The 22,349-nt window shown below is 39.9% G+C and overlaps 1 protein-coding gene across 1 annotated transcript in view; it reads left to right on the top strand.

Moving 5' to 3' along the window:
- The window catches only part of LOC133364236 (uncharacterized), a 96,286-nt gene extending 80,736 nt beyond the window's left edge, over window positions 1–15,550 (top strand). The window contains exons 19-20 of the mRNA XM_061584510.1: window positions 12,581–12,671; window positions 13,588–15,550. Coding sequence (XP_061440494.1) covers window positions 12,581–12,671; window positions 13,588–13,662 — 166 coding nt within the window. The 3' untranslated portion in view covers window positions 13,663–15,550. The remainder of the gene's footprint in view (window positions 1–12,580; window positions 12,672–13,587) is intronic.
- The last annotated feature ends 6,799 nt before the right edge of the window (window positions 15,551–22,349 follow it).

The raw sequence follows: 22,349 nt of genomic DNA, 5'->3' as shown, positions 1-22,349 counted from the left end.
CAACAATTGGGTTAATATTCCAGGCTTGATGACATCACAGTATAAACAGAGCAACCTGCCTTATCTCTCTTGTGCAAGAATGCAAAACAAATTTAGTTCCCAGCATCAAAACAGTTAGTGGCGTCGTGAAGAAGCAGATTCGTCAAAATAAAATAGACCAAAAAGAGAATAGTCCCAGACAATATAATATTCCTCGGAATAGAAATCAGGAATAGAAATCCCTCTTCTGTTTATTATCTTTAGAATGCACTTCCAGGACAGCTTTTTGCGACAGAAACAGAGATAAGCTGTTAATTTCGTGAATAACAGAGAAGAGCTATATCTCACCCAGAAGTTGTCCAAAGCCGATCAATCTGACAAATCTCCTTTTGCTGCAACAATTTAAACCAAGTAAAAAAAATAATAGAAAGAAGGGTGCTTGCCTGTTAGTCCGTTCTCTCTTTGAAGAAAAGATAAACGTATCACTTAAGCAGATAGAGCTTGTTAGAAAGTCCGTCCGGCATTGTTGGCTGGACCTTATCTCATAAATTAATGAAATCCAGTCCTCCCAACAAAAACAGGCTTTGAGGTTGATCTCTACGTTTCTCCCTGCCCGGGAGAAATTTCATCAGTCAAAAAAAAAAAATGTTCTGACTGATTTATATCTGAATAAGCTTCTTTTGAGGCGGGAGCCCGTCCCAAAAGCAGGCACAAGCGAAGTCACCCTTCCCGGAAGTCCCCCAAATGCTGATTTGAATTGCATTCCAAAAAATGAGAAGCCAATGAAAATATTGGAGATAATGAATAAAACAGGAAATCCTTGGGACAAGTGAAACAGATGTATTACAGGATTTTTTTAAAAAAAAGCAAAGCTTACAAACAAGAATAAAATGTGAATTTTTTGTATAAAGAGATTCCAGATTTAATTAAAGAACCACATTTATACCAATATCATACCCTCTAATAGTGAACTCAGGTAGTTGGGCACTTATCAGTTTATAAGTAAAACAGACCAGAAAAAATAGTAGGACATGCTTAAGGAATATTCTACATATTTGTTACTTAAATAAAAATGACATTTAAAAAAAAAAAACAATCCAAGCTGCCTGATAGGAACCTGTGTGGAAAAGGTTGATAGCAATTGAAGCTACAGACAGAGGCTACAGTGAGGTTCTATAGAAACCAGAGATCAGGCAGTGTTTGGACCCTCATATCTCTGCTTAATAAGCCAAGTTACAAACAAGCCTTTTGACTGCACCTGCAACCCCTTTGCTTGCTCAGGAAGGGCTGTAGCTCAGTGGTAGTGCACCTCCTTTGCATGCAGAAGTTCCCTAATTCCCTAGTTCTCTTGGCATTTCTAGGAAGGTTTCCAAATGTCCCGTCTGAAACCCTAGAAAGCTGGTATCAGTCAGTGCAAACAGTACTGAGTAGGATGGACTAATGGTCTGGCTCTGTATAAGGCAGCTTCCTATATTCCTACGGAAAGAGAGGAGCAAACAAACCAGGAATTCTTCCCTTAGCTATACCATTTCATTTGAAAAGGGAAACTATGCTTAACAGATTTGGAACAGGCTAAGATACTGAGCTATAGCTGAAGTTAACGTAATATCCTAGCATGTTCCAAAGCAGTGAACCATAGTTTCCCAGTTCATATAAAATGGGAAACTATAGTTAATGGAAGACGTCCTAGTTTGTTTGCTCCTGTTGAGAAGAGGCTGTGTGAATGGTCAAATTCCCACTCAAGTGTATGTCTGAGAGCAGTTTGAGACAAAGACCGTTTGTGTCAGTTAAATCAAACAACACCCTGCTCCACAGAAAGGAAGGAAGGAAGGAGAACTGAGGACAGAGGGCAGAGGAGAAGGGTGAATTGACCCAATCAAGCCTCTGACAGCTCCTAGTAAGTATCCTGAAAGGGGATGGGAATTAAAGTTGGGGAGATGTCTTTCCCATTCCCTGCCTCCTATATACAGCTGTAAAATAATCTGTTGTGGGGCCAACAGCCTTCTAGTATTATTTAGCCCAGCAGGGGAAGGCTTCTGCATGGGAGTGGGAGGAAATACACCAGGGAGAAGGCTCGAGAGCCATGAACAGGAGCACTCCTCTCAAGGAGGGGAATGCAATGCAATGTTTATAAATAATATATTTGGAGGCCAGTGACAAGAATGATAAGAGAGGAGAACATGATCAAACCAGTGACCAAGATCATTTATGTAAACCATCGTGGCACTTTATCATTGCAGTAATAGTATTAGTAGTTCAGTCTTATAGTGTTACCCTGTTAATACTATTAGCATAAGTAATGCAGCTATCCCTTGCTCTAGGTTTGTTTTTGTATTGAATCAAATCCTGTATGTACAGACTGTAAAATCTGACTTCTTACTTGACTTCAGAGAGGAATTTATACAATCTATGTTCCTATGATTCATCATAAATCAGATAATTGGTGCCATTAATATAAACTGCTCAGTCTCTTACTGTGAATATAAACCACAGTAATTTACAGTAAAATTGTCATAACAGAGTTTCTACCATAATTTTTAATTGAGATGCCTTAGAGCCTGATATAAATAAGTGATTATTTACTAATATTTGATTGGATGCTAAGGAATGAAATATTTTTGTTCCCAAACTCCCAAAATGTTGTCCCTCAAATTGTTGTTTAAAATACTGTTTACAGTGAAAGGGAGGTGAGAAGTGGCCATGGAATGTCCTCTGATCTAATTTATTTTAAACATTTTTAATTCAGGCATTCAAATTGTTCTAACAAAAGTTGCAAACATTATGACATTTGCTATGGGACTTCCCACAAGTTATTCAATCCTTCTGTAGTTTTTTTTTCTTTTTTGGTAAACTGAACAATAATGCTCAATGCTTCTTCATGAACTAAAAAATGTTCATAATTACAAGGTCTTCTGCAAATGTTAAAGTCATAGCACTTCTGTTCCATTTTATCTCTGAAGGTGTGTTTTGCTAGATAACCTTTTACTGAGGAGTGCTACTTTGCCTTTTCTACATTTTGCAGATATTTGCTTCATGAAAACCTCTGGTCAGGCCACAATTGAAGTTTTTGGATTTACCAAATTTCTTTATTTTATCAGATCAAAGGCATTTGTTTGGTGTGTCTTTTAAATGATGTAATAATAGAATAATGTGAACACAGAGTGAAAAGTATCAGAGAAAAGAAAGAACACTTTTGTGTAGCCCTTGAGGATTAGAAGTAATTATACTCACATGTTTTTTTAAGATCTGAAGGCTTCTTATTGGGTTGTGACAATGTTTGTATGCCTATGCAAACAAAAACAAACAAGCTTTCTACTGAAAAAGAAAACGGCATATGAGGTTTTATTAATTTTAATTTCAGAAGCAAGATCATGTCCTTGCAGTTTAATAGCACAATTTTTCTTAAATGAGAGTTTAATTATTTTACCCTTTATCTTAAAAGTAAAATATAGCTTTTATATTCGCAAAAACATATATAAAAATTTGGTATGATAGAGTTGGAAATGAATTTTTGTCTTTTGCTTGTACAGTTTTATCTGCCTTTCCTCCCTTTCTCCTCCCCTTTACTGTCCACTAAATAAATAAATAAACACTTGGCATAGGCCAGGGAATTCAGAAGGGAGGGCAGGAAATGTGTCTACATGTGCCAAGCCACTTCAGTGGGCATCAAGATGGAGTCAGTTTAGATTTATCGCCAGATAACGAATGGTAATGTCTGCTTTAAACCATCTTTAATTTTTTTCTGGTCCAGCATTTCTTGCAGCTGACTCTTGCCATCCATTCTGGGCATTTTCAGAATGCTCTTGACGTAATGTTGCTCTGGAGCATTCTAGGAAATAAAAAAGCTTGCAAGACAGCGCTACTCAGTGCTGCTTTGAGCACTACCAGCACAGTCAGATAAGCCATGCCAGAGCCTGCTGACAGAAGGCGGGTGCCCACCATAGGATGCTTTTTGCCCCCTGAAACATGGAGCAGGCCCTAGATACCAAATTTTGAGGCCATTCTTCATGATTGGATTGGTGGTGGTGGTGGTGATAATCTACAGATACATGCACATGCCCTGCAGCTTTCTTCTGCAGCTCAGGGTCATTGTGAAATATAATGCTATGATTTTTAGGTGATAAAGTGGAAGGAAAAAAGGTTGAAGACATTCTTTGGCACTTTAATCATTCATATCTTCATAAACTTGAAGCTAATTTATTGCAGAGATCCCTTTTTGAACACTGTTTAAATATATGGAAGAGAGTTGTTGATTCAGAGCAAGTTAGTTTAATATTACAGGTTCTCCTTTAGCGTTCTCTTGTTTCTTGAGCATAATTCAGTACAGTAGGGCCCCGCTTTACAGCGATTCACTAATACAGCGGTCTCAATTAGACACAATTAGACTAAAGCCCCACTCATACGGCGCTTGTTCCACTTTTACGGTGGTTTGGGGACATTGTGCGCCATTCTATTCAATGAGTTCCGCTTTACAGCGGTTTTCACTTTACAGCGGGGGTCTGGAATGTAACCCGCCATATGAGTGGGGCCCCACTGTATTCTGCTGGAACTGAACTATCAGTAAGATTTCAAGACTGCAATCCTATCCACACTCACCTGAACGTTAGCCCCACTAAACTCAGTGGGATTTACTTCTGAGTATGTATAGGATTGTGCTCTAAATGTATATGTGATTCCACCTTCTTGCCTTTGTTCTGTCAATCTCTTTGAATGCCCTCTTGAATATACCAGTATATACCCAAGAGAACAACTAGGACAGCCAGATGACAATTGTTAGAGGCAGCTCCATGGTTTTCCTTTAGAGGTCTGAGACGAATCATCTTCTACAGATTGCAAGAGTTTCTTATTTCAGTTGGATGGTGATGGTTGGAGAAAGAGGGCAGTGTACTTTGAAATATTTTAAACATGGTTGAAATTTTACATATTTTAATTTTATTTTTAAAGGCATTTAAAATGTTTATTTAAATATTATTAAATATTATTTAAATATTGCATGCACCCCAGTCTTCAAGCAGTAAGACGTTTCAGAGCATATCGTGGGTTTGGTTTACTTGGAATTAAGCTCACTGGAGGCTTGTAGTGTCTTTCTGATATACAGCCTGAGAGCAAACTAGGCCCCTGTGTGTTTCCAGCTCCATGACAAAACTTCCAAGCTATTGTTCCCTTTCACAGATATGCACCTTGCTGACATACCACCTCTAGCAATTAGGTGGGGATAAGCTGAGCTCTGATTCCCAAATGGCTCTCTCCTATAGATCATCCATTCAGAGACATCTCCTTAACAAAAGCAGGGTTGTTGACCACTCTGCCAGACCCATCAAAACAAAGGAACCAACAGGATTGCTGGTGCTTAACCCTTTCTTAACCAAATCTCAGTCTGCAACCAAGTGCTGTAGGGGATCCATTAGATGACTTGCAGTCTAACCTCAGATTTACAATAATATGTTGTAATTTGCCCTAAATTCTCAGAAAATAGTAGGACAAACATCTGTATGTATTTTGGAGCTAGTGTGGTGTAATGGTAGAGTGTTGTACTATGACTGGGAGACCAGGGTTCAAATCCTCACTCAGCTGTGAAACTGATGGGGTGACCTTGGGCCAGTCACTGCCTCTGGGTCTAACCTCACCTGGTTGTTGTGAGGATCAAATGAGGAGGGGAGAACCGTTTATGGCACCCTGAGCCAGGATGCTGGGTTATAGATTATGGGGGGGGGGGAAACAAGTAAGGCCATCACATTTGAGATACATACATTTGGGGCAAATTCCTTCACCCTTGGGCATATTCTTAACAAAGTTCAATAGGTACGTTAATGGGATACAGTGGATCTTTGTTACAGCAGTCATCAGTTTATAGAATTGCATAGCAGAAATGGAAATAGAGGCACTTAAGGGAAGGAATCCAATTCCAGTTCATACAGGTTTTTATTAACCTAGCCTTCTGGAATGTGAGGTCAGGTCAGGGGGAAATAAACCGAAATCAGTTTTAATTTCAACTCATATTTTATATTTTTACTCAACAGAGGAAAGGTGAGATATAAATGTAAGAAATAAAATAAATAAATTTTGATGATTACGGAATTACTTTGTGCAGGCGATGTAATAATTTTGGTGGGCAATAATGAGCCACTGTGGTATGTGAGGACAGTTGCATGCACCCAGGAAGATCTCATTTTACCTGTCCCCCTGCCCCCAGCAGCTTATTACACTCTGTCAGAGACTATAGTTTGAAACCACTGGTGCATTAATGCACACACAGCTTGGCATGTGAGGTCAGCACATTTAAAATGAGACAGGGCCATTTGGTATGCTTACATACAGGTAATTGCTTTACCTATGGCTTGCGTCACATCTTAGTTAAGGGGCAGTGTGCTGCTTGGAGTGGAACTGTTGTCAGGAGGAAAGACTTCACACATGAAGCTGATACGCAACATTGGCTTTTTAGGAGGGCACTGCAGCGAGGAGGAGGAAGTAGGAAAGCCTCAGTCTGCAAGCAGAACTCCAGTCACAGTTCTTAAAATTGGGCCACTGTACAGATTTAAATTCTATTAAAATATCCTTGGAAAGAAAATATAGAATTGATTGGCAGTGAAAAAACCAACCCTGTTTTCAGCCAGATTTCTTCAATTCTGTCTTTAAATGCAGATATCAAGAATATTATGTAGAAAAGCAAAAGTAAACATGATGGTCCATAAGAAAAAAACCTCTAAAATTCGCAGTCAGGCAATACCTTTATTAGGACCAACCAAAATGTCACAAAATAGTGGCAAGTAGGGGGCAGGGAAATAAGAAAAAATGAAAAGCAAAATATATGCAAATTAGGCTGGATGTTGTAGCCCAGAGATAGGGAACCTAAAGCCTGTGTGTGCGTCAATGTGGCCCTCAGGACTTGCGCTCTGTCAAACCTTACACCTTCTCCCCTGGCAACAGTCCTCACCAATCATGTTTTGCACCCTCCTTGATTGTTTTTTACCTGGCCTGAATATATCCTTGAACTCTGATCATGCTTCTTGCTTGGCTTGATGGAGACAGAGAGAGGTGTGTGTGTTTATGTGGAAACTACCCTACTGTACAAAGGTAAAGTTTACATTAATTGCTTTGTTCACTTTTGCCTCTGGCCCTGCCCACCACTGGCATGTGGTCCCCAGAAGGTTACCGGATGGCAATGTTGTAGCCAGATCCAAGACTCAGATCCAAACTGGAGATTGTAGAGTGACTGAATTAGTCTCTGTTAGATGCTGCAGATATTAGGTTACACCTAGGATTCTGGGACAAAGAAACAATGACTGGACTCTATTTTTTGAAATATAAGGTGCAGCAGTAACTCAGAACTGTCCCATGCTTTAAGTAAAACACATGGGTTCCTGGCTAGGAGTGAGAGCAGCAGTAAAGAGAAACATGAGATTCTGTATGTTAGCAAAGCTGCAGCTTAATTATGTCTGGTGTGCCAGGTAAAATAGTCAATTAAAACCAAATTGCATAGTAATACCAAATGGGTGGATGTGATGTAACCCTCAAAATGCACAGTCCCTCTTCAGGTAGTAGACATTTAACTTCCTCTGGTTGTAGATTCTGCCATGCATCGCCCACTTCTATATTCTCGAAGACAGATAGAAAGCAAATTCAGTCGTGTTGGTCCATAAGATGAAAAAAAATCCAAAACTGGGGTGTTGGCTAGCAAACAATCATCACCAAAGAATTTCAGGAGCTTTGAATACTAAATGTTATATTAGCCCCCTTCATTGGAAATAAACATTTTAGATCTTTCAATATTAACTGCTGCTGTCTGTGTAGTCTGCTAGTTTTATAAACGTAGTTATGTAAGGAAATTGACTTTTATTATACAAATAAATAGGTCAGCTTATTGAAGTCATCTTCATTAAATGTGCATTATTCCCTTACTGATTTGTTTAGTTACTAAAATCCAAGCTTGTGATGCAGAATCAGACTCAGTGTGATTTCCTAAGAACGTCTATGACTGTGTCACCAACTTATATTCAAACACCTATATTTTATCTTTATAGATGTGTTCAGTTTAGTTTTTATTACGGCCAAAGGCCAGAATACAAAGATAAAATAGAGCATCAAAACTACAATTATTATTAGAATGATATCTTATTCAATTAAAATTAATTAAAATCAATTTCCAGACCGTATGGAATATTCATTAATAATTCACACCATTTTAGACCAATTATTATTATAATAATGCAGAATGCATTTTAAAATTGATTAAACTAATTAGACATTGGATAAACTCTAACCTGCTTTTAAGACCATATAAAATAAATCAATAAAATTCATTTTCCAGTGACTTTTACCCGATTTCTCCTGCAGAGAATAGCGGCTGTGCAAAATTTTGCAACTTTCTCTGTGATTAATTGCTGGTGATCTCCAAGTAAATGATCCAAAAGTTTTTCTTCGTTTCTACCAGGTACAAGATCAAGAATAGGTTTAATTATTTGATTTCTAAGGTCTAGGTAGTAAGGACATCGTAAAAGGACATGAGCAATTGTTTCAATCTCATCCACACCGCAAGGGCATTTCCTCTCGTAGTATGGAATTTTATTGAATCTACCCTCTAAAAGTTTAGAAGGTAAGGTATTCATTCTTGCGAGTGAAAAAGCCCTGCGGTAGTTAGGAATAGTAAGAAAAGATAAATAGGGCATTGGGGTTAAAATTTTTGGATTATATCTATGCTTCCTAACCTGTAATAAGTGATGTTGAAAGTCTATATCCTTAATTCTTTGTAGTATGCTCAACTTGGCTTTTAAGTAACCCATTTCCTGAATCACAGAAATAGAAAAGCCCAAGGACAGTAATTTATCCGTTATCAATTTAACCCAGGGAGATTGAAAATTATCTCTTAAGATGTTAGAAGAGAGCCCAGTAGGGTTAAATAGCAATTTGAGCCAAGTAGAAATTCTCAAGGCCCAAATCTTAGATTCTATGGTGGGTAAACCAGCCTCAAGTCTAAGGATAAAACTAGGAATGCATTTGGGAACCGCAAAAATAGCTCTTAGAAAGGAATTTTGAATCGATTCCAAAACAAAAATTCTCAAAAGTGGTAACCTGGACCCCATAAAGTAGCTGAGAGACTACCTTTGCAGAAAAAACTCTGATTACTGGGACAATAAGCTGACCACCCTTATTGTAAAAATATGACAGAAGGGCTTTCAATGTTTTTTTTGCATTCCAGACCATTGTTTTAATCTGCATCTGCCATGATCCTGACGCTTGAAATGTTAAACCTAGATAAATAACGGAATTTATTTGCTCAATTGTCTGGCCGTTAATTTGCCAACGATGATTTAATCTTTTTTTAGTAAATATTAAGACCTTAGTTTTCTCATAGTTAATTAGCAGCCGTTCCTCCAAGCAATATGTAGACAGAGCTGTTAGAAGTCGTCTAAGGCCCACCAAAGATCTTGCCAATAAGACTATGTTGTCAGCATATAGAAGTATAGATCTTGAACAGCCAGCTAATATTGGAGCATGTGAAGAGATAGTGGCCAGGGAATCGACTATTTCATTAATATATATGTTAAACAGAAGGGGCGCTAAAACACATCCCTGTTTAACCCCATTAAATGTAGGGACAAGATTAGATAAATGACCCATGTTGTTACATCTAACCCGTAAAGACGTGTCAGTATATAGTCCCTGTATTAATATCAACAATCTTTTATCGATATCCATGGCATTTAATTTCATCCAGAGTCTTTCGCAGGAGATGGAGTCGAACGCCGATCTAAAATCAATAAAGGCTGTATACATCATAGTATCTGACTTAGTCGAATATTTAGAAATAAAATGGTTTAGAATCAGGGCCTGGTCTATAGTTGAACGTCCAGACCTAAAACCAGCTTGTTCTTGTGCCAGAAAGTTCTTTTGTTCTACCCAAGCATTCAATTTATCATGTAAATGGGTCGCGTAAAGTTTACTGATTATATTCAGTAAACTTATTGGCCTATAATTGGCTGGATCGTTATGAGAGCCTTTTTTATAAAAAGGAATAATTATTGCAAGCCCCCATTCTTTAGGGATTTGCATTGAATTATTGATGTAAGTAAAGAGGGCAGCTAGAAGTGGGGCCCACCAGTCCGGGTTTAATTTAAAAACTTCCGCAGGAATGTTATCACTGCCAGGAGCTTTCCCTAATTTAAGCCTAGCAATTAAATCGAGGATCTCCGGAATGGAAACCGGGGGCCATTTAGGGATTTCAGCTTCCATATAGTGTATTACTGTAACGTTATCACTATTCTTTTGGTATAGCCTGGCAAAGTAGTCCTCCCAAATAGCTGGAGGAATACAACAGTCTAGATGGAAAATGACTTTGGCCAGTTATAGGAGACAAGTCTCCAAAACAAGGTGGAATTTTTTAGCTTGGAAGCATGTAATAACCGTAACCAGGTTTTATTCAGTTCTATTTTCTTTTTCCTTTTAAGCAAGTTCTTATATTGCTTCCTAGCCATACAGTAAGTTAACAGATGTTCTGGTGTTCTATATAATTTATAGGATTTATAGGCCAATACTAAAAGTTTTTTATTATCACGGCACTCTTGATCAAACCATGTCTTGGAGTTCTTTGGTATATTTCTCCTGGTACTATTAGAAATTATTAAAGGAGAATTTTGAAATGAGGCTATTAGCTGTTGAAAATAGAGTAATGTATCCTCCGGATATAATGATGTAATAATTAGATCTTTTAACGCTAAGATGTCAGGGGTGTTTAGCCATACATTTAGATCTTTTTCAACTTTAGGTATCCATTTTAGCCTTCCTGGTCGGCTGACTATCTCATTATTAGTGAAAGTCTGGTGTCTCAATAATAGAGATGAAATATTACAGTTGATTACAATAGTTATAGGCCGATGGTCACTTTCTGGACGATCTTCCACTTTGAGATTGTCCACTAAGTGGAAAAGCTCATGGGAGACAAAGGCCAAGTCTATTTGAGATATACCTCTAGGAGAAAGGTAAGTAAATTCCCCTTGATAGTCTCCACAGGTGCGGCCATTCAGAAGTACTAGATTTAGTTTGATTAGTTTTTGCATCAAGTAGATGCCAGTATAATTTGACCCATTATCTCTTGATTGCCTTATAGGGATGTTACAAAAACCTTCTATTGGAGGAAAAGTCAAATTATATTTAGAGTATAAGGCAGAATCAGAGGGACCAAGTCTGGCATTAAAATCTCCAGCAACTATAAGAGACGCTTCAGGGTGTTTAACAGTTAAGTTCTCTAAATAGCCCTCCAAACACCTTACTTTATCAATAGCATCATTTTTGTCTTTACTAGGCGGTAGGTACACATTGACAAATAGAAATAACTGGGAGGGAAATTTTAAACTTATAGCAAGAGCTAAATTTGGCAGGGGATCAAACTTTACAATTTGTATAATAATTTTTGTAGATACAAATATACAAATGCCACCTTTTGGACGGCCACCGTTAGTACTTTGGTTAGCTTCTAAATAGTAAGAAGTATAACCGTCCAGTTGTGGTTCGTCTACTAACCAGGTTTCTTGGAAGAAAATAATATCAAATTGAGCTAAAAAATCGATTGTATATGGATCAAGATCTTTATTCTTCCAGGCTGCTATATTCCAAGAGGCAATCTTTAGTTGTAAATTTGGAGGTGAGTTTTGTCAGGTTTTGACCAGTTGTGGAACAGAAACTGCCTCAGTTACTATTTCTTTCCCAGTTTTCAATTCCAAAGGATACATAGTATTAGCCTGACCCAAGGAACTAGACATTAATAAAGTATGGGAAATTAACTTTTGTCTAGAATTTCCCCCTTCCAAAGTCACACTAAGATCCTTGCTCTCTTTCCCAGTGTGACTACTATTATTAACATCAACAATCTGACCCAACCTTTTCGCTTTTAAAGCGGATACTAAATTTTCAAAGTTAGCCAGAATTTCCGACTGTACTTCAGCTGAAAGTTCAGTATATGATTCCAGCAAATATTGTTCTTCCGGGATATGGAACAATTCTTCCTCATTTATAGTAATCCTAGGGTTAATTTCTTCGCAGCTTGCTTGTACCTCAATAATATTTGTGGGCAATTCTTCAAGGGATGCCAGCAATGGAGCCTGGTCACTTGCCTCCCCGTTTGATTTTAAAGATCGGGATTTAAATTCAAAGATAATAGGCTTTGTAACGGGGCTATATTTTCAAAGACCCTGAGACACTTTAAGTTCTGCAAAAGAAGTAGATTTCTATTTTCATATAAGAGGCCAGCTATTTTTTTATCATGGAATGAAAGTATGGCTCTGGCATCTACATAGTTATAGAAAAGGTATTCTATTGAGGCAACTTCTATACACCAGTCTATTCCAGGTAAGATATGTTCCATTATAGAATGAAAGTGCTGTCTTCGTTGAAATTGAGTCAATGCTCCTTTCGGTTTAGGATAGTTTATTATAGCTAGTTTTGCCTTATTTAGGACTAATTCCCACGATTTAATTTTGGGGATCTTAGGCAATTCAGGATCTTCCAGAGTCACTTTTTTTTGTTGCAAAGGAGGTTTCACATTAGGAGAGATGGGTAAAGTAATTAAGGTATTAGATTCCAATACACCTATATTTTATCTTTATAGATATGAATTGCCAGGAATATATGGATTAAACTTTGTTCTAAAAAACGCTCTTGGTGGTGGTGGCACTGCATCTCTGAGAAGTGACCCACAGGTAGGTATCTAATTCCAGAGGGGTTACTATGTTGGTCAGTCATAGCAAACCAAAAGAGTCTTGTGGCCCCTTAAATACTGACAAATTTATTGTGGCATAAGCATTCATGGACTATAGCCCCCTTCATCAGACAAAAAGTGTTATATATACAGGTGAATATAGGGGGGAAAGTGCATACATGCTTGCATGTGTAGTCAATGAGTGTATACCACAATAAATCTTACAGTGCAATCCTGTGCATGTCTACTTAGAAGTAAATCTCTTTAAATTCAGTGGCTCTTACTCCCGGATTAGTAGATGTAGGATTGAAGCCTTAGGTTTTAAAGTGCCATAAGGTATTTTGTGTGTATGCTTGAGGTAGGAATCAAGCTGTTGATTTTCTCTTTTCCTGTTACATTGTTCCTTTTAACCAACTGTGGTAGATTAACATCTCAGAAGATATTACTGATCAATATTGTAGAATTCTACTTATAGAGTTCAGAATGTTCGTAATGTGATTTGCCATGCTGTGCTCCCTTTCTGTGTTTGCTTCTGCAAAGTCTGTGGGGACTGTCACAACAGCAATCTGAGGCTGACATTTCAGTCACCATTTGGGTTTTAAGCACTCTACTAGGCCTTGCCTTTCCCTTTGCTCTCTGTTCCTTAGCTTCCTTTTCTATAGAGACTCCTGCAGCTCAATCCTGTGCATATATGCTTAGAAATAAGTCCAAATAATTAATTAAATGAGGAGTACAAATTGAAGGAAGGTCAGCCTCTTCTTCATAAGTACTTTACAGCACAATGAAAGGAGTTGCTATTCAAATGGAGGAATCATTAGGAGCAAATACTTGGGTGTTTTCTTGTTTGAATAAGAAATTACTTTTGTTGCATGAAGAGATGCATATGCATTTCATTATTTATTTATTTATTTTTACAGGGCAAGGCATTTGGGCAGATGCTGTTGGACTTCCAGATTAAAAATGTTCCGGATTTAAAATCTTTAGTAGAATGATGTCATTGGCCTCACTCAGTTTTTAAACCATGTTAAACATCAACCAGAAGAACATTACTAAGTCAAAAATCAAGAAACCACTAAAATGTTTTGGTGGCAATTATCATGCAAAAGGTTTAACTAATGCCTATGCACAGATAAGGGAAAGTTTTGAGTAATGCCAGATTTGTTGCTTTGTACGTGACTGGTATTTCCTGTCTCGTGCATTGAATGAAGAGCCTATTTATTTCCTGTTAATATAATTAAGCAATAAATTATGGAATATCTTTCTGAGAGATAACCACTGTTCCCAAATAAAAAAAGTTTGTCCTTCTCCACTGCTTTTTGGTACAGCAGGAACCCTAGCAACACTGTGTAATCTTGATAATATATAGTTTGCCACCATTAAAGCATCACTGTTTGCAAATAGATGCTGCCTTATGGGACCCAGGTGTTGTTACTGCCTCGGTCTGTAGTATGCCTAATTACACTAGCAACTCAAAACAAATGATGATGTTTGCTACTTAGCCAGTTCTCAAGCAGGCAAAAAAATCTTATGTTTGCTTGTTCCTTCAGTCTTTAATGGTTATTGAAACGTAGCTGCTGGGTGAGCACTGATTTAATTGAAGGGTTCCTAATATACTCTGTCCCAGTCTTTCCCAACCTGGTTCTCTCCAGATGTTTTAAAGTATAACTCTCATCCATTTTAGCCAGCAGGCCAATGGCCAGAGATTATGGGAGTTATAGTCCAAGACATCTGGAAGGAACCACGCTGGGAAAGGCTGCTGTATGGCTACTTCTGCTGCATTAATGACCTAAAGTATGCAACCAGTTAAGTATGTATATTCAGTAAACGACATAGTATTTGTATTTAGCCAACATGCAGCAAGATAAATTATATTGATGGTATATAACTAATGAAAGGTTACTCTGGATTTCTCCAGATTGTGTTGAGCTATTCTGTACTCTTGAATCAGTTTCCCATTCCAAAATGAAATACTCCAAGAGTCTTCACTGTGCATTGCAAAACTGAGAGAAGTCAGGGCTAATAGGAAGCTAAGGAAGAAAAAAATGTTGCAAGGCAGCTGAAGAGAAGGTAATCGGACAAGGTGAGCAATTTGAAGTACCACTGATCACACTTTCTACTAGAAACTAAAACCTCATTCATGTCCATATTCATGAGACAAGGTGGGAACCTTAGCCCTACTCTGAATGCACTTTAATGTAAGTTTTACACAAACCTGCAAAGATCCAAAGAGTTATTCAGATAAGCCTAAAGAGGTGGGGATGCCCAGAGGGATTTTAAACTCCCCCATGCCACCATACTATGTCACAAACTGCTTTTGAAACTCAGTTTTAAAAGTGGTTTGCCATGGCAAGGAGGGGAACAGTTCTGAAGATGATAAATAAAAGTATTTAGGTCTCTTGGGCATATTAAACTATTGATTCTTTGCATGCTGGCTCTTGAACTTGAAAGATCACATTTGATGGTACAATGAGTTAAAACGGTATTGGTTTAGAGTACATCAGAAATCCTGATTGCAGTGAAGAGAAAAAATGGTATATGAGTGCAAGTTTTAAATGTTTTATTGGGAAGGACTGAGTACAAATGTTATTTTGGATATATTTTTTAGAATTATTATTTGTAGATGTTTTTGCTTGTAAAAATGATTTTATAATACTAGTTTTGACTATGCTAACTTTACCAGAAACTTGCAGATGCATATTAAAGCCAAGGCTTATAAACAGGTTTTCCATATTAGTCCCTCCTGAAGCATTGCTCAAGCTACCTTTAAAATCTGACTATGTTGATCAGCCTTTGGACTTGGTCTTAAGAGTTCTGTGCAGAACTAATAAAAGTAGATAGTACATCTGGGTGTGGTCCATTTCATTACTCAAAGTGCTACACATCATTTTGATATTAAATAATGTTAAATGGTATCAGTAATTTTGTTGTGTCTCCTTTTCTATATTTTTGCCTACTTACTTTCTCTAGGCTCATACTGATAATATGATGTCCCAATAGGCTGCAATATAATGTACTCTGAATGCATCTCATCACACAGCCATAGAAAGGAAGGGAAAGCTTTATCGGGATTTGGGCATTTTTAGTGGGAAAATAGCTGTCATGGAAAGAGTTATGCATCTCCTCCACATTTGCTGTTTCTCCATTCAAAATTGCAGCCTCCAGCAGTTACTTTTCATTTTAAAAAATGGGGGAAAGCTGCACAAAACTCCACATTATTAATAGTTTGGTCCTAAGCCTTCTGCAAAATATTCTATGTATCATGTCTTTCTCAACAGCAGAAAGCAGATGAACAGTTAACAGTCTGTCTGCGACCTAACTTAGAAGGGCTGGGCTGCTAGGAAATTTGTTTGTGTAGAGAATGGGAAGTGGCTAGTAGCATGCTTTTACAGTCAATTAGTCATCTGTAGTATGCTTTCTTGCATAAATGAACAGCTCTGCATCTGGGTGTGCAGCCGCCAAACTGCTCCTCCATGTCAGCAGTCCTCCTGTGAGTAGAACTCCAGTTGCAGGAGAGCTGTGTGTCGCCAACAGCAGCATCCATAAGGGACGAAATAGATTGGGCCCTTACAGCTCAATTGTAGATGTCTGCAGAGAAGTAATTTCCATTTAGTTTGATTGAGCTTAGTCACAGGTAAATGGGAATAGGATTGCAGTCTTAGCATTGTTAATACAGATAGTCAAGTTGAAATGACTAGGGTGGCCAAGTGAAAAAGAAGACAGGGCTCTTGGAACCTTTAACAGTTGTGCAGAAGAGGGAATTTCAGCAGGTGTAGTTTGCAAGTCAAGCTGCACCAGCTGAAATTTCCTTTTCTGTTAAAGGTGTAGGTGCCCTGTTTCTCATCTGGACACCCTAAAAAGAACTTTGTCCAAAGTCTACTTTTTAAAAATGCAAATATGAGGGGGAGGAAACATTGTCAGGTGATGTTAACAAAATTGTTCCATTGATCTTGACTTAAAAGTATGCATTAATATAGGCAGTCCATATATTCAAATAAGTATCCACATGAGATTAGTGAATATAAGAGGTATGTTCAAATGTAGAAAGGGCAGTGACAGCTTCAGACCACTGAGTTAGTAGATGGTTGGTGTTTGTCCTTCCAGCTTTACAGCAGAATTCTCTGTAAGTGTTAAGGGCTCATAGGGTCCGTTTTAGTTGCCCATCTGTTAGTCCCCACATCACAGGAATATAATTTAAGTGTACAGTAGGGCCCTGCTTACTGGCGCTTCGCATTCCGGCGTTCTGCTAATGCAGCAGCTTTCAATTAGGGGAAATTCCCCGTTTTTGCTCATTTGCAGCATTTTGTGGCATTTTTGCACGACGCGCTCCATTATACTCAATGGGTTCTGCTTTACGGCGATTTCCGCTTTATGGTGGCAGTCCGGAACGGAACCTGCCGTATAAGCGGGACCCGCCTGTACATGAATATCCACAAATATCAAGAACTTTCCCAAAGCAAAGTTAAGGCTAATAATAATTTCTGACCAAGAAGACACCACAGAACATGCCTATAATCTCCAAAGTCTATGAAAGAGTGTTTTCTAACAGCAAAATCCTATGCATATCTTCTCTAAGTGTGCAGCCTAAATTAATGCTAAGACAGTGAAGTGGAGTTAAAAGTTGATGGTTCATTGAAGCATTTTGTTCTGCTCTAGCAGGCAATAGGGAGGAGGAGTTGGACAAATTGTAGTCGGGGTATTTACACAGGTTGTAAACATCTGAAGCAAAGGTTTGGAATTCTCCCTCCAACCCTCAAAAAAAATGGTGCAGTTTACTCCTGAGGTTATTTAAGCAGATAACCTACATACAGTATTACCAGTTTCCCTTGTTACCATCTCACCTATTAGAGAAAAGTGGCCACACATCAAACTATTACATAAAACAGATTTAATGGGTATGTTTAGTTGTTTAATATTGTTGACTTATACATATCCAAGTACTTACACAAATTGCAAAAATGATTCCATATTTAAATAAAATATTTGCTGCAGTATTTTTAATGGAGAAACGGTATTTAAAAACTTATTCTAGTTCATTTGTCCTAACAAAATTTTGAAATAGATGGTACTGAGACAGAGTGGAGGCAATCCACTCATGCAGTCCTATGCTTACTCAAAAGTAAGACTTCAGTGTGGGCTTACTGTCAAATGAGTGAACATAGCATTGCATCCTCACAGTACAATCCTAATCATGAATACTCAACAGTAAATGTCAGTGAGGTCAATGGAGCTTATCTCAGGTTAAGGGGGTATTGGATTGCAGCCTAACCGAGCAATCCAACTTGGGAAGCCGGCGGAAGGGGTGCTGGCAGAGGAGGAGCTGGTGGGAAGCTCTGCAGCATCCATTTCCTGTTCGGAAGCCACCAGCCAGCAGAATGTCAGCTCAGCCAGGAGCTGCGTGCATGAACAGAAAAGCTAAAGCCAGTTCTCATGTATACGCCTACCAGCGAGTAAGCACTCCCCACTGACTTCTATTATTATTTTCTTAGACCAACCTCTTTCTCGGCATAACTTTGGCCAGGATCGAAACCAACAGGAGTGCTCCAACTGTGAGTTGAATATTGCATCTCTCAGTCCCTCCTCTGACGAGCCCCCAGAATCCTCCTTCTTCTGCTAACTTCTGCCAGGCTGGGCTTCCCCAGAGCACCCCTGGCTGAGCCATGGCTGAACCATGGCTGAGCCAGGGTGAGGGGCTTCTGCCTGGGGTCTGTCACAGTCAACTCCCCTCAGCCCAGCATAAGTACAAGTTGGATTGCACTCAGTGAATCACTTGGGCGAACTGAGATTTTAATCCCAATAATATTGTAAATTTGAATATTGTAGAAAAGTAATGCAAATTTAGCCTACATTTTCGTGCTGACAGATTTTTGTACATTGTTGTATTAATGACACTTCTGTTTTCTAAAACATTGTGTAACAAAACATTTGTTGCTAGGATCAAAATATCTACATCCAGTTTGATCAAACACCTGTCTTGTTACACTGATTCTATTTACTGAATTTTGTATGCTGATCAAAATGATTCTTAATTTATCAGTCCTAAAATGCCTTGATTCATGGGGTGGGGTGGGGTGGGATGACATAGGGAACATCCAGACATATCAGAAAATATTGTTGTGTAAAGTTTACCTAATTTGTTACAGGGGCATTTACTTTTGCCTCCCTGTTTGTAATAAATTAGTTGTCTGGGTGGTAACCAACCAAAGGCCTTTCTACACTTAGCATTTATAGTGGTGTAGTTGCTGTTTGATCCAACATTTTTAAGAGTGAATTTGTAGCTGATTGTCTACAACTTTGATCACATGTCACTGTTATGAGAAAATGTGCACGGGATTTTGCTTTCCACATGAATGGAACAGGACAGGAGAACAGTGCTGGGCCCATGCTGACAGCTCCTGCCAGTCCAAGGGAAGTGGTGTAAAACAGTCATCTCCCAAACCACACCCACCAACTCCTTCCATGCAGAAACTGGGACAATGCTTGCACACATGCCACACAAATGAAAATACTGAGAATCCATTCCAGATCTTTCACAAAAGTCAATTTTTTTGCAGTAGAACAAAAAGTGTTTTTTAAGTACATTATTCCAGAATATTAGCTGGATAATGATAATGTGTGGCAGCATGCCAAAAAGATCCACACACACAGAGTAACCGTACCAGTATAAATGGTAAATGTGGAGAGGCCCTAATTTATTTATTTATTGCATTTGTATACCACGCCATAGCTGAAGCTCTCTGGGTGGTTTACAACAATTTAAAACATTAAAAACAAATATACAAATTTAAAAACACATTTTTTAAAAAGCAATTTAAAAACACATGCTTAAATGCCTGGGAGAAGCGCCGAAAAGATAACAGTGTTCGTGCCAGGCGCACCTTGTCAGGGAGATCATTCCATAATTTGGGGGCCACCACTGAGAAGGCCCTCTCCCTTGTTGCCAGACTCCCAGCTTCCCTTGGAGGAGGCACCCGGAGGAGGGCCTTGGATGTTGAGCATAGCGTACAGGTGGGTTCGTGTCGGGAGAGGTGTTCCATCAGGTATTGTGGTCCTAAACCGTGTATGGCTTTATAGGTTAAAACCAGCACCTTGGATCGAGCTCAGAAACACACAGGCAGCCAATGCAAGTGGGCCAGAATCGGTTTTATATGTTTGAACCATCTGGTCCCTGTTACCAATCTGGCTGCTGCATTTTGCACAAGCTGCAGCTTCCGAACCATCTTCAAAGGCAGCCCCACATAGAGCACATTGCAGTAATCTAACTTGGAGGTTACCAGAGCATAGACAACTGAAGCAAGGTTATCCCTGTCCAGATAGGGGCATAGCTGGGCCACCAACCGAAGTTGGTAGAAGGCACTCCATGCCACCAAGGCTGCCTGAGCCTCAAGTGACAGAGATGGTTCTAGGACAGCCTTTCCCAACTAGTGGGCCACCAGATGTTGTTGGACCACAACTCCCATCAGCCTCAGCCAGCATTGCCAATGGTCAGGAAAGATGGGAATTGTGGTCCAAGAACATCTGGTGGCCCGCTAGTTGGGAAAGGCTGTTATAGGAGAACCCCCAAGCTGCAAACCTGCTCCTTCAGGGGGAGTGCAACCCCATCCAGGACAGGTTGGATATCCACCATCTGGTCAGAAGAACCACCCACTAGCAGCATCTCAGTCTTCTCTGGATTGAGCCTCAGTTTATTAGCCCTCATCCAGTCCATTGTCACAGCCAGGCACCGGTTCAGCACATTGACAACCTCACCTGAAGAAGATGAAAAGGAGAAATAGAACTGCGTGTCATCAGCATACTGATGGTAACACACTCCAAAGCTCCGGATGACCACACCCAACGGTTTCATGTAGATGTTGAACAGCATGAGGGACAGAACTGACCCCTGCGGAACCCCATACTGGACAGTCCAGGGTGCTGAGCAATGTTCCCCAAGCACCACCTTCTGGAGGCGACCTGCCAAGTAGGAGCGGAACCACCGCCATGCAGACACTCCCAACTCAGCCAGTCTTCCCAGAAGGATACCATGGTCGATAGTATCGAAAGCCGCTGAGAGATCAAGGAGAATCAACAGAGTCACACTACCCCTGTCTCTCAACAGAGGTCATCATACAGGGCGACCAAGTCTGTTTCTGTGCCAAAACCAGGCCTTAAACTGGACTGAAATGGATCCTGATAATTGGTCTCATCCAAGAGTGTCTGGAGCTTGCCCAGGAATGGAACATTTGCTACCGGCCTATAGTTAAGATTTTCTGGGTCCAGGGAGGGTCTCTTCAGCATGGTCTCACTACTGTCTCATTCAGGCAGCCAGGGACCACCCCCTCTCGCAGAGAGGCATTAATCACTTCCCTGGCCCAGCTGGCTGTTCCATCCCTGCTAGCTTTTATTAGCCAAGAAGGCTAATAAGTGGTCACACAAACCTGTCCAAGCACCTTGTCAACATTCTCAAGCTGTACCAACTGAAACTCATCCAAGAAATCGGGACAAGGCTGTGCTCTCTATAACCCACTTGATTCACCTGCTATAACACTGGAATCTAAGTCCTGGCAGATGCTAAAGATTTTATCCTGGAAGTGCCTAGCAAATTCATTACAGCGGGCCTCAGATGGTTCTACCATGTCCCTGGGGCCAGTGTGTAATAGCCCCCAGACAATTCTGAAGAGCTCTGCTGGGTGGCAGAGTGATGATTTGATAGTGGCAGCAAAATCTTGTTTTTTTTTGCTGCCCTCACTGCCCCTAAATACAGCTTACCATAGGCACTTACCAGTGTGTAATTACATCCACCAGGAGTTTGTCTCCATCTGCACTCAAGCCATCTCCTATATTGTTTCATCACTCTCAGCTCTGGGGTATGCCATGGAGCCATACGAGCTCTACACAGGAGAGGGCGCTCAGGAGCAATCATGTCAACCGCTCAGGTCATTTCTGTATTCCTCAGTTCAACCAGGGTTTCGACAGGAACGCCAGCCCTATCAGCTGGAAAACTCCCCAGAGCCCTTTGGAAACCATCCAGATCTTTTCGTCTCTGGGGATAGACCAACTTAATAGGTCCCCCAGCCTTGCATAGGGGAAAGACCGCTGTAAGTCTTAACTTCAGCAAGCAGTGATCTGTCCATGACAGAGGGACTGTTGTAAGGCCCTCCACATTCAGATCACCATCTCCATGTCCAGTTGCAAAAACCAAGTCTAGAGTATGCCCTGCTACATGTGTTGGGCCATGGCATATTGGGACAGTCCCATGGTTGTCATAGAGACCATGAAATCCTGAGCTGCCCCGGATAAGGTGGCCTCAGCATGGATGTTGACATCCCCCAGAACCAACAGTTTGGGGGATCTCAACAGTACACCTGAGACCACCTCCATCAGCTCAGCTAGGGCAGCGGGGTGGGCGGTACACCAACAGAATCCCCAGTCTGTCCCACTGACCGAACACAAGGTGCAAACACTCCAGACCAGTAGTCACATGGACAGGGTGCTTGCAGAGGAAGATGGAGCTCCTATAGACCACAGCAACCCCCCCTCCCTGACTCTCAGGTCTATCCTGATGCTTAACCAGGTACCCCGGTGGACATAGCTGGGAGAGACTGACTCCTTCCTGCTCACCCACCCAGGTCTCGGTTATACATGCCAGATTGGCTGCCTCATCCACAATTAAATCATGAATGAGGGAAATCTTATTATGCAC

This window comes from Rhineura floridana, chromosome 9 (assembly GCF_030035675.1).
Source record: "Rhineura floridana isolate rRhiFlo1 chromosome 9, rRhiFlo1.hap2, whole genome shotgun sequence".
In the NCBI taxonomy this organism is placed as follows: domain Eukaryota; kingdom Metazoa; phylum Chordata; class Lepidosauria; order Squamata; family Rhineuridae; genus Rhineura; species Rhineura floridana.
The sequence above is the reverse complement of the archived record's forward strand: the minus strand, read 5'-3'. Positions and strand labels throughout refer to the sequence as shown.